Source organism: Myotis nattereri (genome assembly GCF_964212035.1).
Source record: "Myotis nattereri genome assembly, chromosome: 10".
NCBI classification, from domain to species: Eukaryota; Metazoa; Chordata; class Mammalia; order Chiroptera; family Vespertilionidae; genus Myotis; species Myotis nattereri.
The window spans coordinates 34,712,749-34,726,694 of NC_138085.1; the positions used below are offsets into that span (position 1 = coordinate 34,712,749).

The 13,946-nt window shown below is 40.9% G+C and overlaps 1 protein-coding gene across 3 annotated transcripts in view; it reads right to left on the bottom strand.

Annotated features, from left to right (window-relative positions):
• Positions 1-13,946, bottom strand: part of CTNNA2 (catenin alpha 2) — a 1,107,789-nt gene that overhangs the window by 763,590 nt on the left and 330,253 nt on the right. For all 3 annotated transcript variants that reach the window (XM_081101401.1, XM_081101400.1, XM_081101399.1), the window contains 2 exons: positions 9,585-9,704; positions 5,664-5,930 (listed from right to left, as the gene is read on the bottom strand). In XM_081101401.1, the coding sequence (XP_080957527.1) occupies positions 5,664-5,930; positions 9,585-9,704 (387 nt within the window). The remainder of the gene's footprint in view (positions 1-5,663; positions 5,931-9,584; positions 9,705-13,946) is intronic.

Here is a 13,946-nt window from a genome sequence, read left to right on the forward strand (position 1 = left end):
GAGAACTCTCTCATCAGGGGAGTCAGCCTAGGTCCCTAACCTTGTCAGGTCCAGATTCTTGCCATCCCCTCGGGCCTGTGATGCAGATGACTCATCATCCCTTATGCTCACATGCCAGTATTTCCATCCACTGAATACTAGACCAGTAAGAGAATTATAGATCAAGAAAAGGAAACCCATTTAAAGAGAAGAAGAAGAAAGAAAATCTGAGAAGATAGTGGGGGTATGAAAAAGAAGGTAAAATAGGAAGGATGACATGTGCAGTGTTGGTATGTCATGGTGACATTTCAGCTCCATGTTGCTGCGACCAGACTGTCCTGCTTCCCAAGTACAGATATTTAAATCTTGCCCGTTAGAAATAATAAAGAGAAAAAGCATGGTTAATGCTATTATGAATGCCCCCTCTTCCAATGTGAAGCAGTTAAGAACTGAAAAATAAAAGATTTATAAGGGAGGTGTCCCTAGAGATTCTCAGATACAGAATCACAGAGGAGGGGCAAGGGAGGTAAGGATGGCAAGGCTGAGTGAGGTAGGAGCTAGCTGGCAGCCAAGAAATGGAAGCAAGGATTAGAATCTGCATCTCAAAGAACTCTGTAAACAAAACAAAAAGTAAAATATGAGAACATGATATTTTTTTATGGTTTTCTAAGAGAAATATATTTTTCTGTAGGTTGAGGGGATGGTACCATTGGAGAAGGAGAAACTAAATGTACAAGGAAAAGAAAATGTTTAATCAAGAAAATTCCCAGGGTACATGGGAAATGAAGGAAGCAAGGTCACAAGTAGAGAGTTAGAAGAATTTGAGACAATGTTTATTGTCTGATTTAAAGAAAAACTTTAAAAAGGAAAGAACTATCCATAATAAAGACTGGGTCATGAATGGTATTAATTTCCATTTTTTTTCAAAGTATTTTCATCTAAAAAAGAAGTTTTAAAAACCCAGATATAGTATACTCTCTTCTCTTTAATAAAATGAAGCAATTCTATAGGAATTATTTAATTTTCCTCTCTTTCAACCCTCGAAAGTTTTCTGGCAGTCAAAATTGACATTATAATGTGATTTATTCTGAACAGTCATTAGAGTTTTCTAGAAATTCTTTTGAGTATCCCTTAGCAGACAGTTTGACTAGATAAAAGTATTCACCTCAAGCTGCCACATTTTAAAGAGAGGCTGATTTTTCCATTGATTAGCCGTCATTTCACTCTTTGCTGTTATATCATCAGAGATGCATTTGACAGTTTCAAGTTGTCAAAAAATGCTGGGTTTTTCCTTCATTCTTTTGCTTCATAAATCATCCCCATAGGCAGAATAATAGTGGCAAGTATACACACAGTGCCTGGCATTGAGCCACAATCATAACTACCCAGTTAGAAATTCAATCCTATAATTTAGACAAATGAATAGAAAACTACTAATTTTTACCTTGTTCTTCCTCAACCATCAAACTCTCAGTCCCTTCTGCATCCTACCCCTATCCCATGTTTGAAACATGGAAGATTATTAATACACAACAATCTTCAAATTCAACACTAGGGCATATTAGCTATGCTGATATGAAATGATATTCTGCATTTCTGTGATTCCCTTCACTTCAGGATATCAAAGTACTTGACTTTTTAAAATTACACCTGGCATGGCTCAATGGTTGAGCATTGACCTATGAACCAGGAGGTCATGATTCATTTGCAATCAGGGCACATGCCTAGGTTGAAGGTGCAATCCCCAGTGTGGAGTGTACAGGAAGCAGCTGATCAATGAGTCTCTCTTCTCATTGATGTTTCTGTCTTCCTCTTCTTCTCTCTTCCTCTTTGAAATCAATAAAATAATGTATTTTTAAAAATCTCCATTACATTGGCAAGCCATTAAACTAAACCTCAGGAAGTTTCCCACTCCATGTAATATCAATTTGTTTAATATCTGAGAATAGCATTCAGAATTCAGGACAGATGCCTGTGAATTCTAAATCAATTTGAAGTCAATCTGCCTGGGAAGTAAAAAAAAAAAAAAATCAAATTATTCATTATGCAACTGTAGAACAGAAATGTATAATGCTGTTACAAAGTAAAGAGAAATGGAACATTATTTTTAGGAAAAGAATTTCAAATAGCATTAGGACTTTTAGGTTGCTGGTATTAGAAATAGATCATCTATAAGTGGTTAATTACCTTATATGCTATAATATTCAATCACACTTTCCTAGCATTTCTGCTTTTGAGAAAGTAACTTAAATTAATTGCATTTACTAAATAACAATTTTTAGTGACCCACGCCAAATGGAATTACTGACTACGAACTGCCAATTTAGACAGCTGCACATGTTCATTTTTGTCAAGCTTGGACAAATAAAATTTTAAACATTAGATAATACTTTATATAATTTATGTAGCTAGAGAACCAGTATTCATTTAATAATAAAATATTACAGGGTTAATATACTAAGCTAATAGAATATGTAGTTACTTAGATGACATGTAATACACTTAGTTAATACAGTAAGTAATAAAAATTACTTGGTCTCGTATTTGTCATAACATATGAAGTGAATAAAGCACAATTAGGGAATTCCATGTGTTATAAAAAGCATCTTCTATTGTTATCTTTATGTGTTCAGCTCCCAAAGCCTTAACTGTGCAGCATGAGAATGTATCACTAGAGTTGAAATTAACATATGTCCACATTCTGTACTAATAGATTTTCCCCACGTGGCCTTAAGTATTATGAATGCAAAACTGTTTGTAATACTCTCAGTGAGTCCTCGCTTTTTAAATTCACTTGGAGTAAAAGCTCCTTCTAATGAAAATGGTCTGGATACAGAGACAGGAAAGCTGGAGGCTTCATCCCCCTGGGCAGGAGGTGGCAGCAGGTGAAGGGCTCTGTATGCTACACTGCTGGACTGCCATGCCCGCACTTAGGATTTGACTGTTTACTTTTCTTTATTATAAAATAAACTATGATCATAAAGATTAAATTTTGGCAAAATCTGATTAAATAATCTACCTAGTGTTAATTTTTAAAAGCACCATTTCAAAAATAATTTTGTATTGACATTGTGATTTTCTATTCTGGTTAACAGATGAGGCCTTTTTTGTTCTAATGCACACCTTAAAAATTAAGGTAGCATTACAATGCTTTAATGTGATCTGAGTGCAAGACCTGCTTATTTTCATTTCCTTAAAATATAGGCTCATCCATTCTTATTCCAGGGAAGGGAAAACAAAAACAAAATCAAAACACACACAAAAGACAAAAAAAAGTTTTATCACCACTTTGTTTCCAAAGAGCCCCGTTAAATTTTTTATTGGTATTGTCTAAATATAGTATTATAAATATTGACAGGGTCAATATTTTTCCTACCTGTGATCTTGACACCATTTACCAAAAAATAAAACTTGCACCTCAGTAAAACAATATAATTTTCTTTCCTAGGCCCTTCATAACTATATCAGGATTATCTCTAATTTCCATAAAAGGAAATTAAATTAACTAGTGAAATAAAGCCAAAATTTATCTTTATTGTCTACTTTGTGAACAGGATTTCTTTTCCCATTATTCTTTCTTTTCGTTTTTTGTATTATGGACATCTAGTGACTCCCATTGTTAATTTAAAAATTGATAACCTTACTGAACTCTCTTACTAGTTCCAATAAATTTTCAGTTGTCTCCTGAAACTTCATGAATACAATTACATATCAAGGCCCAATGTCTGTGGTAAAAGCTTTAAATTTATTATCATATTTAATCCTTACCAAAAACACCTTAGAGAATAGAGTATGATCTAGGTTCAATATATATTTTTGACTAAGAAAGAAGGGAAAGAAAAGAGGCCCTGTGAAAACTGCGAAGAGCTATCTGAATGTAAAGTATTACAATCATTTCTGCATCATATCATCCATCTCCCTTCACCTTTAATAACCACTTGCTCCTAATCCTCTTTGCCAGCAGTCAGCCAGTGATGCCTGCCAACAAGCCATGTCAGCATATCCAGAAGCAAGCTCATCATCTTCCCCCACAGCGGGTAAGTAACCTCTTTCCCTCCTATGAATTCCAGTCACATTGTGTTTATCACTTAAAGTGTGTAGAGAACATTCTAACTCCCTCCTCTCCCCTATAGGAAAATAGAACCCTCGAAAGCAGATACTGACTATTTTATAAATCTTTGAAGCTCTCACAACACATGTAAAATTTCACTTAGCATAGTATGAACTCAGCTGAATTTCAACTTCTCCCAGGTGAGCCCATATCCTGACCTGGGGGTGGTAAGAGCTGTCATCCTGGGATGCTGATGGCATGAGTCCCTCTCACCCCCTTTTATACCTTGAATATGCCCAGGAGCAAGGAGACATCCTCATTGAGATGAATCCCCAGAGACAGCAGGTGCAGAATGCTGCTACCCAAAGAGGCAACGTATGCAAGACCAGGATCCCCTGTGGGATCACAGAGCAACAGCGCTTGTGTGCCACTGATTCAAAATGAAGAAGTTGAGGACAGTTCTTCACCAGGGACAAGAGAAACACAATCCACACCTGAGCTGCCCATGACATTTGTTCCTTTAGTAATAATGACTATCATCCAAATGATGACTGTCCCTAAAACTGCCCACAGTGTACAAGGTTTCTATTTGCAAGGGGCCAGGCCTCTTGTTAGATCCTTTAAATACAAGTAAACTAGGTTTTGCCAATATGTCAAGTTCCAGGTAAGAGTGATAAGAGAAAAATTCTGCGAGGTCTCAAATTAAATTGCAGCAAGCTGAAGGGTGGGAAGAAGAGACACGGAGTTAGTTAATGGGGCCAGTGGCCAGAAGCTAAGGAAGGGCTGCTCATATTCCTGAATGTATGTTGAAACTTTGAATGATTGTCCAGAGAGCTTATTCAGCCTTTATCTAAAAAGGGATAGACAAGCATTGATCAGACCGTCAAACCTCAGAGGGAAGGTTGGGGAGGGTGGGGGTGAGGGGGAGAGATCAACCAAAGGACTTGTATGCATGCATATAAGCCTAACCAATGGACACGGACACCAGGGGGGTGAGGGCATGAGTGGGGGGCTAGAGGGGGACAATGGGGGACAAGGACACATATGTAATACCTTAATCAATAAAAAAGAGCAACTATCCAATTAAAAAATAAAATAAAATAAACATAAAAAGGGATAGCCAACCACCAGACTCCACTGCCTTCTGCTCACTCATGAACTTTCCGGACTAGTGCCCACAACCAATCAGAAGGAGCAAACACTTCTTCCTCAGGGACTAGGCACCTATCCCAGAACCACCCTTCTCCTTCCCTGGCCCCCTTTATCTGCAGCCAGTGTAAACATTTTCAAAACGACTTACATCTTTCTTCCCCAAACTCATTATGTCGAACAGCCCTCCACCCCAGGATGGCCAACCTGTTTTCTCCATCATCTCAGCTGCTGGTGGGTAGGCCCCATGGCCCAGGGCCTGGTCCCTTTCCTGGCTGGCAATGAACCCTTTCTTTCAGAGAAACTGTCTGCCTTGAAGGTTTTTTGTTGAACAGCAGCAACACATTATGCGTGGTTCATCTTACTGCCCAAAGCCTTCAGGACTGTAAATCAATAAATACTATGATGGTGGCCCTTCATCCCCAAGACACGTTTTTTTCAAGGAAAGTGTGCAGCCCTCTGTGTAGGTCACTCGGATGCTTACGTCAAACTCATTCAGGGCCGCAGCCAGCTCCCCGATGCCCGTGTGGCCCTTGGCCTCGTCCGTGGGCGAGGTGGCTTGAGCAGCATTGGAGATGCCGGCGATGGCCTCCTGGACTTGTTTGAACACGTAATCGCGGTTGGCTCTTGTGGCGGCCACGTCTGGGTGGCGGAGGAAGGCTTGGGAGGCCGTGTACAGCATCGTGGCGTTCTTCTTCAGGGCCCCTCGGGCAGCGGCCATCTCGTCCCGACAGTGGGGATCCTTCAGCTCCTGCGTGTGCAAAACACGACACCTGTCACATCCATGGCATTTGCCATTGAAGTGTTTGCAACAGAACTTGGAGCCCCCGGTGCGGACAACCACGCTGAATTTTAGGAAACACCTCCTGGCCCTTGGGCTGCCTCTAGCTGCCAGGACTTCGTACCTAGTGCTCTTTCTATGTGAAATATGGGAGCATCCCTCCTCCACCCTAGCCTTTCAGCTGATGTGTTCCATCCGCCTAGGGCCCACTCCCCTTCCTACCCTCTAAGCTGTGCCCCCTTCTACCTGCCCCAGACCATACTCCCTCCCACCTGTCACCCTCATCCTGTATTAGCTCTCTTACTTCAGCAGGTGCCTCCCTCCTATAAGAGCTGTCCCAGGAGACTGGGGAGCCCTGTCTGTCCTGTACGGGTGGCTCTTGAGTCACCAGCAGTGTCTGGCCCATAGAAGGTGTGCCGGGCATGTTGCTGAAAGAACGCAGAACGGGAGCCACCAAGGTAAGCAGCTTGCCTGGATCTGACTTTGTCATCAGCAGCTGGGAAACCAAAACTTCATTCCAGGTGTGAACAGGGGAAATCAAACTCCGGATTTTTGCTCAGGGCATGGCTGCCACCTCATATCATTTTCACAACAGGGTTTGTGTTGGTTTTTTTTTTTTCTCCCCCTTTAACTGCCTTACTGTCAGCTCAGTGAGTTTAGGGAATAAAAAATAGGATTTGCTTTTCTTGGTTTGGAATATTAAAATAACACCATGGGGGCATCACTCTATTTTTAGCTTTAAGGGGTCTGTTAAGAAAATGTTCTGAAACATGAAAGGCAGCGCTGTCTCTAAGAGCCATCTAGGGTTACCAGCTGAGTATCTCTGGCAGAATATTTTCTAGCTTCAAAACATCATCAAATAGTATATGATCTACTGGGGTGTTTTTTTGTTTTGTTTTGTTTTTCCTATTCGCTCATTTAGTACAAGACACATGGATGACCTGGCCACAATGAACTGCATCTTCTCCTTTGTGAATCAAAATAAGTCTAGATGAGCACATTTTATCTGATATCTAGGACTGTCCAGACAAACTGACGATAAGCAGCGACTGAACTGTCTGTCCTCCTTTGCTTAAAATAGCAGATTTCTGCCAGCCAACACAAATTCGGAATTGGGATTCTTTATTTTTAGCCCCAGATAAGCAGGCAACAAACATGAGAGTATATTCTCGAGTCCAGGCGGTAGCCATGCAGGCATCGCAGGGAGGAGCTGGCTCCCAGCCACCACCAAGGCCTCGTTAACCTCAGGACACCTGGTCCTCAGGTTCCATATTTCACCTGAGGAGCTATGCTGAGGGAAAAAGCCTGAATATGGAAGTGAGAGATGCCAGGTAGGAAATTGTTAGTTATCTCCATAAAGATACTTGAGAAAGCATTCTTTAATCACACACACACACCAAAGAAAAAAAACAACAACTGAAAACCATCTAAATGTTGAATCATGAAAACTGGTTAAGGAAACTACTGAAGCATGCATTTGAGGGACTATTTATGTAGATATTAAAATCCGTTTCCAGAAAAGCAATATCCTGGATCATATTTATAAGATATATGAAAAAGTGGAACACGATATGCATACTTTTATACACGGAATAACTGCAAATATGCTAAAATATGAAGATTAATACAGAAAGGCAAAATACCCGACTATCCCCACCATTTTGCTGAGGGGTTGGGTGTTAGGTGCTTTTTCTTTTCTTTCATTTCTACTCTTTTTCTAAATTTTCTTTAAAAAGTCTGAACTAGCACTTAAGTAAAAGCAAAGTAATAATAAAATAAAAGTCAATAATGTGTATGGGTAGTCTCATACGAATATCTTATATGTGCCCAAGGATTTAATACCCATTACATGCTGATGACTCATGTTTCCATCTCCAATCAGCATCTGTCTTCCATTTACATTTCTATTTAGATTTCTATTTAGATATTTTATACGTTTCTCAAAATCAATGTATCTAAAGTATGAAATCTTTCTTTCTCACTCTACCTGGTCCCTTTCCAGTCTTCCTGATTTTAGTAAACTCAGCACCACCTACCCATTTGCTCGAACCTGAAGCTTAGAAGTCAACGGTGGCTGTCACTCCCTAACCTCACACATTCAAATTAACAGCAGGTTCTATATGTTCCATTTTCAAAATAAACTGAATCCCTGTTGCTTTCTCCATTCCCACTGCTACCACCCTGACTGAGACCACCACAACTCGTACCTAGACAACTTTAGCCCCCTCTCAGCGACAGCCAGTTTCCCCTCTTGCACACCACCCCCCTTTTTGTAACACAGAACAACATTAAAGTGTACATCTGAGACACGATCCCAAACACTGAACTATTCAAGTCCTCTCCACTCACAGTTAAATCCAAACACTCTGCAAGGCTCTGCGTGCCCTGGGTCCTGTTTATCTTCCAGACTCTCCGAGGTCCACTGAGATCAAGATTCAACCTATTCTTTTTCAGTTGTTTAACAAGCCAGTGGCTTTTGGTTTTGGGTCTCACACCTGTGCTTCGGAATAGCATCAGCCCCATCCACGTCCCACTGGGGCTGCCACACAAGATTCCACGTGAACAAAGAATTCTGCTGATAACCGTAAACGAGATCACGTGTGTGTGCCTGGTGCCCAGGCATTGTAAACTCACTGGGGGCAGGGACTGGATGGATGTTGGTCAGCTTTGCACTAACAGCATCACCCCTGCCTGGCCCAGAATGCACACTAAGCTAAGGTTTGTGGACCGGGACTTTCTAGTTGGTCACAGAATATTTTAGAAAAAGAAAAATTACTAGGAATTGCCTAAAAGGTGGAAGAATTCTGGGAGGAGTCAAGAGGATGGATGGACACGATTTTAACCAATAGCTCCACATTTGCAATTTTTTTTTTCCCCTGGGAAGAAAAAAAAAATGTTTTTGGGGAACAAAATTCTCATGGTATCTAATGAATAAACAGGGCTGGCTGAAATTGAGGGTAGTATCTCCAGAATTTCTGGAGGATGAGGCCCAGAAATCAGGATTTTAAAAAGATTCCCAGGTGATTCTAATGTGCAGCCAAGGTTGAGAACCACTGCTGAGGGGCAGAGAGCATCCCAGGTCAGCCACCTTCATCAAAGTGACTGGCTTGCACCTGTGCTCCTCCTCCCTTCTGCATTCCTCTTTCTCTCGGCCTTTCCTCTCATTTCCTTCCTCTCATTCACGAAAGTTCCACTCCACACCCTGCACATCGTGGGTGAGGCTATGCATGCTGGTGTTCACAGAGCTGGGAAATAAAAAGTGAGGGACAAGGGTGATGTCCAGGGAGTGGCCAGAGCATCACACCGCAGTTTTGAATTTTTTATTTGACTGGGAGGATTTCCTAGAGAGGACAAAAAGAATGTGGTGGGGTGGCTAGGGGGTCCCCACCAAGGAAGCAGGAGACCTGATACCTCCTCCAAGTAGGCAGGGACCAGACAGCACCCCAGGGCCCCTGGTGGTATCAGACCTGGCCCAAGCAGGAGCCGTTTTGGGGATCCCAGGTCCTGAGGCTGTTGCTAATTGGATGGCCAGCAGATGCAGCTGACCCGCTGTCCAGGCCAGCAAAGCCTCAAGGTTCCTGAGCTCACACGTCCACTCCCCAGCATCTCCGAAACATTCCCCACCTGCTGTCTCCTTGCTGCGACGTAGTTAAGTTTCACCATCTCTTTCCCAAATTCCTTGAAGCGGTTTGCAAGGTCTTGCTCATTTGTAGCATTTTTGACAGCTTCTAGGGCCTCCTCCACCTGAAGTGATAAAAACAAGCACATTTATACCTAGAGAGTATTTAGATGTGCTATACATGTTAGAATGGGCAATTCATTTTTAAAAAGCGCACACACTAATGTATTAACATTTAATACATATGTCTACATACATTTAAATATGTGATGAACATATAGGGAAAATGATCCTTCACGAGCACTTACAATCAGAATAAACATTTGTTCAAGGATTGTAGAATATTTTATCAATAAGAAGTAATAACTGCTGAACTCTGGGAGTCTATAAAATATGATTTTTTGTATTTTATTGAGTTATCATTGTGATAAGGAAAACTGACTTTTAATTTTGAGAAGTCATGGTAAAGGAAAATATGTGTATATTTTTTTAAATGTGGAATTTAAAAACTATTTCTAGAAACCTTCAGAGGAGGAAGTGGTTGGCAAACAGAACCTGAAGGAACTCCCAAGCTGCTAAAAAAAGACCGAGAGAGCTGGAATCTGCGACCCATTTTCTTGGCAACAGTTCTGAATCTGGGACGAACAGGGCCGTGATTTTGAACTAAATTTACACCTTGCCAGCCAACGGAGAGAGGAATTATTGAGCCTCAAGAAGCAAGTGAAATCAACATTTTTGTTGCCACTAACAGAGGCATCAACTGGGGTGAACAGACTGATAGCATGCACTCTCCTGCTTCCAAATTCCTGCACCTGCCATCAATTTTTTCCCACTGTGGCCTTGGACTTGAATTATGAATTTCACTGAAAATTCCTTTGTAAATATTTGAGGATTCAAGAGGCACTAAAGTTTCCTCCCCTCCAGAGTTATCTTAGCTTTAAACATGATGTGAAGGCTTCCACCACTGGTAACCCTTTAAGGTTTTAATACCTGTAGACTCAATTAAAATTAAAACTAAAATTAAGATATTATCGTGAACTAACCCACTAAGTCATTGTCAGTAAGACTGCATCCTTGTAGAACTAGCCAAGAATTTTTTCAGGATAAATGCCCAAGAACACAACCCTGAGTAAATAAGGCTTCATACAGCTACATGTTCACAAAATCAAAATTTCTTAACTATGGCCCTTGCCGGTTTGGCTCAGTGGATAGAGTGTCAGACTGGGGACCGAAAGGGTCTCGGGTTCCATTCCAGTCAAGGGCACGTAGCTCAGTTGTAGGCTCAATCCCAGGCCCAGGTTGGGTGGGTGTGGGAGACAACCAATGTGTCTCTCACATCGATGGATGTTTATCTCTGTCTCTCCCCTCCCTTCCACTCTCTCTACAAAAATCAATGGAAAAATATCCTCGGGTGACGATTGACAACAACAACAAAAATTCTTAGTTACAAAGGGAGCCTGGCAGAGAGGCAACAACTCACAGGCTTCTGAGAGAGGCAGTAGAAAAAGGAAGGCGGCTGTAATGAGAAAGGCGGAGAGCACGTGGGTTGCCTGCGGAATTCTGATTGGCTCTGGTAATTTGAACCAAGGCTAAGGACAACATACAGACAGGTGATTGGTTGACAACGCAGACATACAAATGACTGTTAAAATGGCTGGGAAGCCACAGATTCACACAGTTTTGAGCTATGAAGATACATCTTTGCTGAAGTTTGCCACAATGGCAATGGTGGGTAATCCAACTTCCTTATCAAGTTTCACTGACTAGAGGAAGAGAATAGTGTATCCAACTTCCTTATCAAGTTTCACTGACTAGAGGAAGAGAATAGTGTGTGCACACCAGGGTAATCCAACTTCCTTATCAAGTTTCACTGACTAGAGGAAGAGAATGGGTAATCCAACTTCCTTATCAAGTTTCACTGACTAGAGGAAGAGAATAGTGTGTGCACACCAGTGATAATGGTATCATTAAAGCTTTCACTCCATTGATACCATTCAATTTACTAAATAGACTAATTTTATTAAGGAAAAGGTTGTAGCAAGGGAAGTTCCTCAGAATGGTAGTAATCTAGACTCCACACAAAATTTAATGTCTATTCTCACCTTCTATGGAAATTCATCTTTTTTTCTTCCTAATTGTAAACATATAAAATGAGGATTTAACTCCTCAGTGTTAGCATTTTACAATCCCTATCCAGGCTCTAATGAGACTCAAGGAAAAGAAATATATGTAGCTGAAAAAGGGACTGCTGTGTATTGGGATGTTTTTAGGGACCGAAATAAAATTTCATTTTATGGTAAGGAATGGCCCATTTAAAGCAATTTTATAGTTTAACTAGAGGCCCCATGCACGAAATTTGTGCAAGAGTAGGCCTTCCTTCTTCCAGCTGCGGACACCAGCTTCCCTTTGGCACCTGGGACCAGGCTTCCCTTGCAGCCCTGGCTTCGTCCTGAAGGATGGAAGGACATCCAGAAGGACATCTGGTCTAATTAGCATATTATGCTTTTATTATTATAGATGAGAAACTCCTACCTGAATTTGTTAAAATCAGAGCTCAGTGATGTCTGGCTTTCTAATGGGCTTATAATCATTAACGTGGAATCAACAGCAGCACGAGAGGACTGCCTGAGAAGATAATTTGTTCCTTCTGCTTATTTGAGTTTTCAATTTTTTCTCAGGACATAAAAACTGGTTCCAGGGAAGAGCAAAATAATTATTTCAGAGAGATTAACAAACCTTAGATTTGTTTCCTAATATATACATACATATAAAACAGGTTTATTACCTGTTGTCATTCAGACCAATTTGGAGTATTACTATTTACATAACTTACTTTCTCATTGGTTTTCTCTGAGGAATCCAGATGCTGGTTTGAATTTGTTTCTAATTCAATGAAATTCTTTTGAAAAGAAACACCCGTGATGGAGTCTGTGTAAAGGATGACTTAGTCATTCTCAGGTTTTTTGGGGTTTTTTAAAAATATATTTTATTGATTTTTACAGAGAGGAAGAGGGAGAGGGATAGGGTTAGAAACATCGATGAGAGAGAAACATCGATCAGCTGCCTCCTGCACACCCCCTACGGGGGATGTGCCCGCAACCAAGGTACATGCCCTTGGCCGGAATCGAACCTGGGACTCTTCAGTCAGCAGGCTGACGCTCTATCTACTGAGCCAAACCAGTTAGGGCAGTCATTCTCAGTTTTAACCTTGAAGGACCTGAGAGGTCACCATGTGGAAAGTTCACATATAGAAAAATAGGCTCAGATCCCATCCCAGGTACCACAGGAATGAAAATATTCCGAAGTCTGGAATATTGGCACACACGCTGCTGTTACACAACTAGATGATAGAGAGGGAGACGGAGATAGAGAAGAGACAGAATGTCCAAGGGACATGAACAAAAAATGGGGGGAAATGGAGTAGGACAGTCACAAGGCACTTTTGCGAAATCAAATATAATATAAAAGTCAAGCATTGATTTTTGAACAGAGCCAATGACCTCTTTTTCTTTCAGGCTGTCTGGGGAAAGGAAATTGGCTTCTATATGCCAAACAAGCACACATTTTTCCAAAAGCTTTTACTCCTACCTGAGGCCACAGTGATGGGCATGTTAGTAAAGTGTGAGGGGGCTCAGGCTCAGATGGGTCTATATTGGAACCCCAGCTCCGTCATTCCTTAGCTCTGTGATCTAGGGAAGCCACTTAACCTTTCAGACCCTCAGTGTCTTCATTACTAAAATGAAGGCAGTGTCTACAGGCTGCAGAGGTTGTTGGAAGGTTTACAGGAAATAAGAAATAAAGAAAAGAAGGTATATAAATGAAAAAAAATGAAATAAATGGCCAATTAAGTCCAAGTATAAAATAAATATAAATGGGCCAAATGCTCTAATTAAAAGACAGAAACTCTCAGATTGGCTTTTAAAGAGATCTAACACTGTTCTCTCAGAAGCCAATTTACACAATAAGATACCAAAAGTTGGAAATGAAAGAATGAATCAGGCTACACTAATACATTTGAAACCTATATGATAGTGGTAAATTCTAAAATATATAAAATACCAATATTAATACAAAAAAATAGAGAACTAGAATAGATTAAAGAGTGTTATCGAAATGGAAATGGTAGCCAAGGACTTCCTCTCTACCATTTCCCCAAATACACCAGGCATAATTTATATATATGCTAGAGGCCTGGTGCACGAAAATTCATGCAAGAGTAGGCCTTCCTTTCCCCAGATGCCAGCACCGGCTTTCCTCTGGCAACCTGGACCCGGGCTTCCCTCCCTCTGGCTGACCATAGCTTTGCCCGGGCCCCAGCTTTGTCAGGAAGGACATCCGGAATGATGTCCAGTCTATCTGGTCTAATT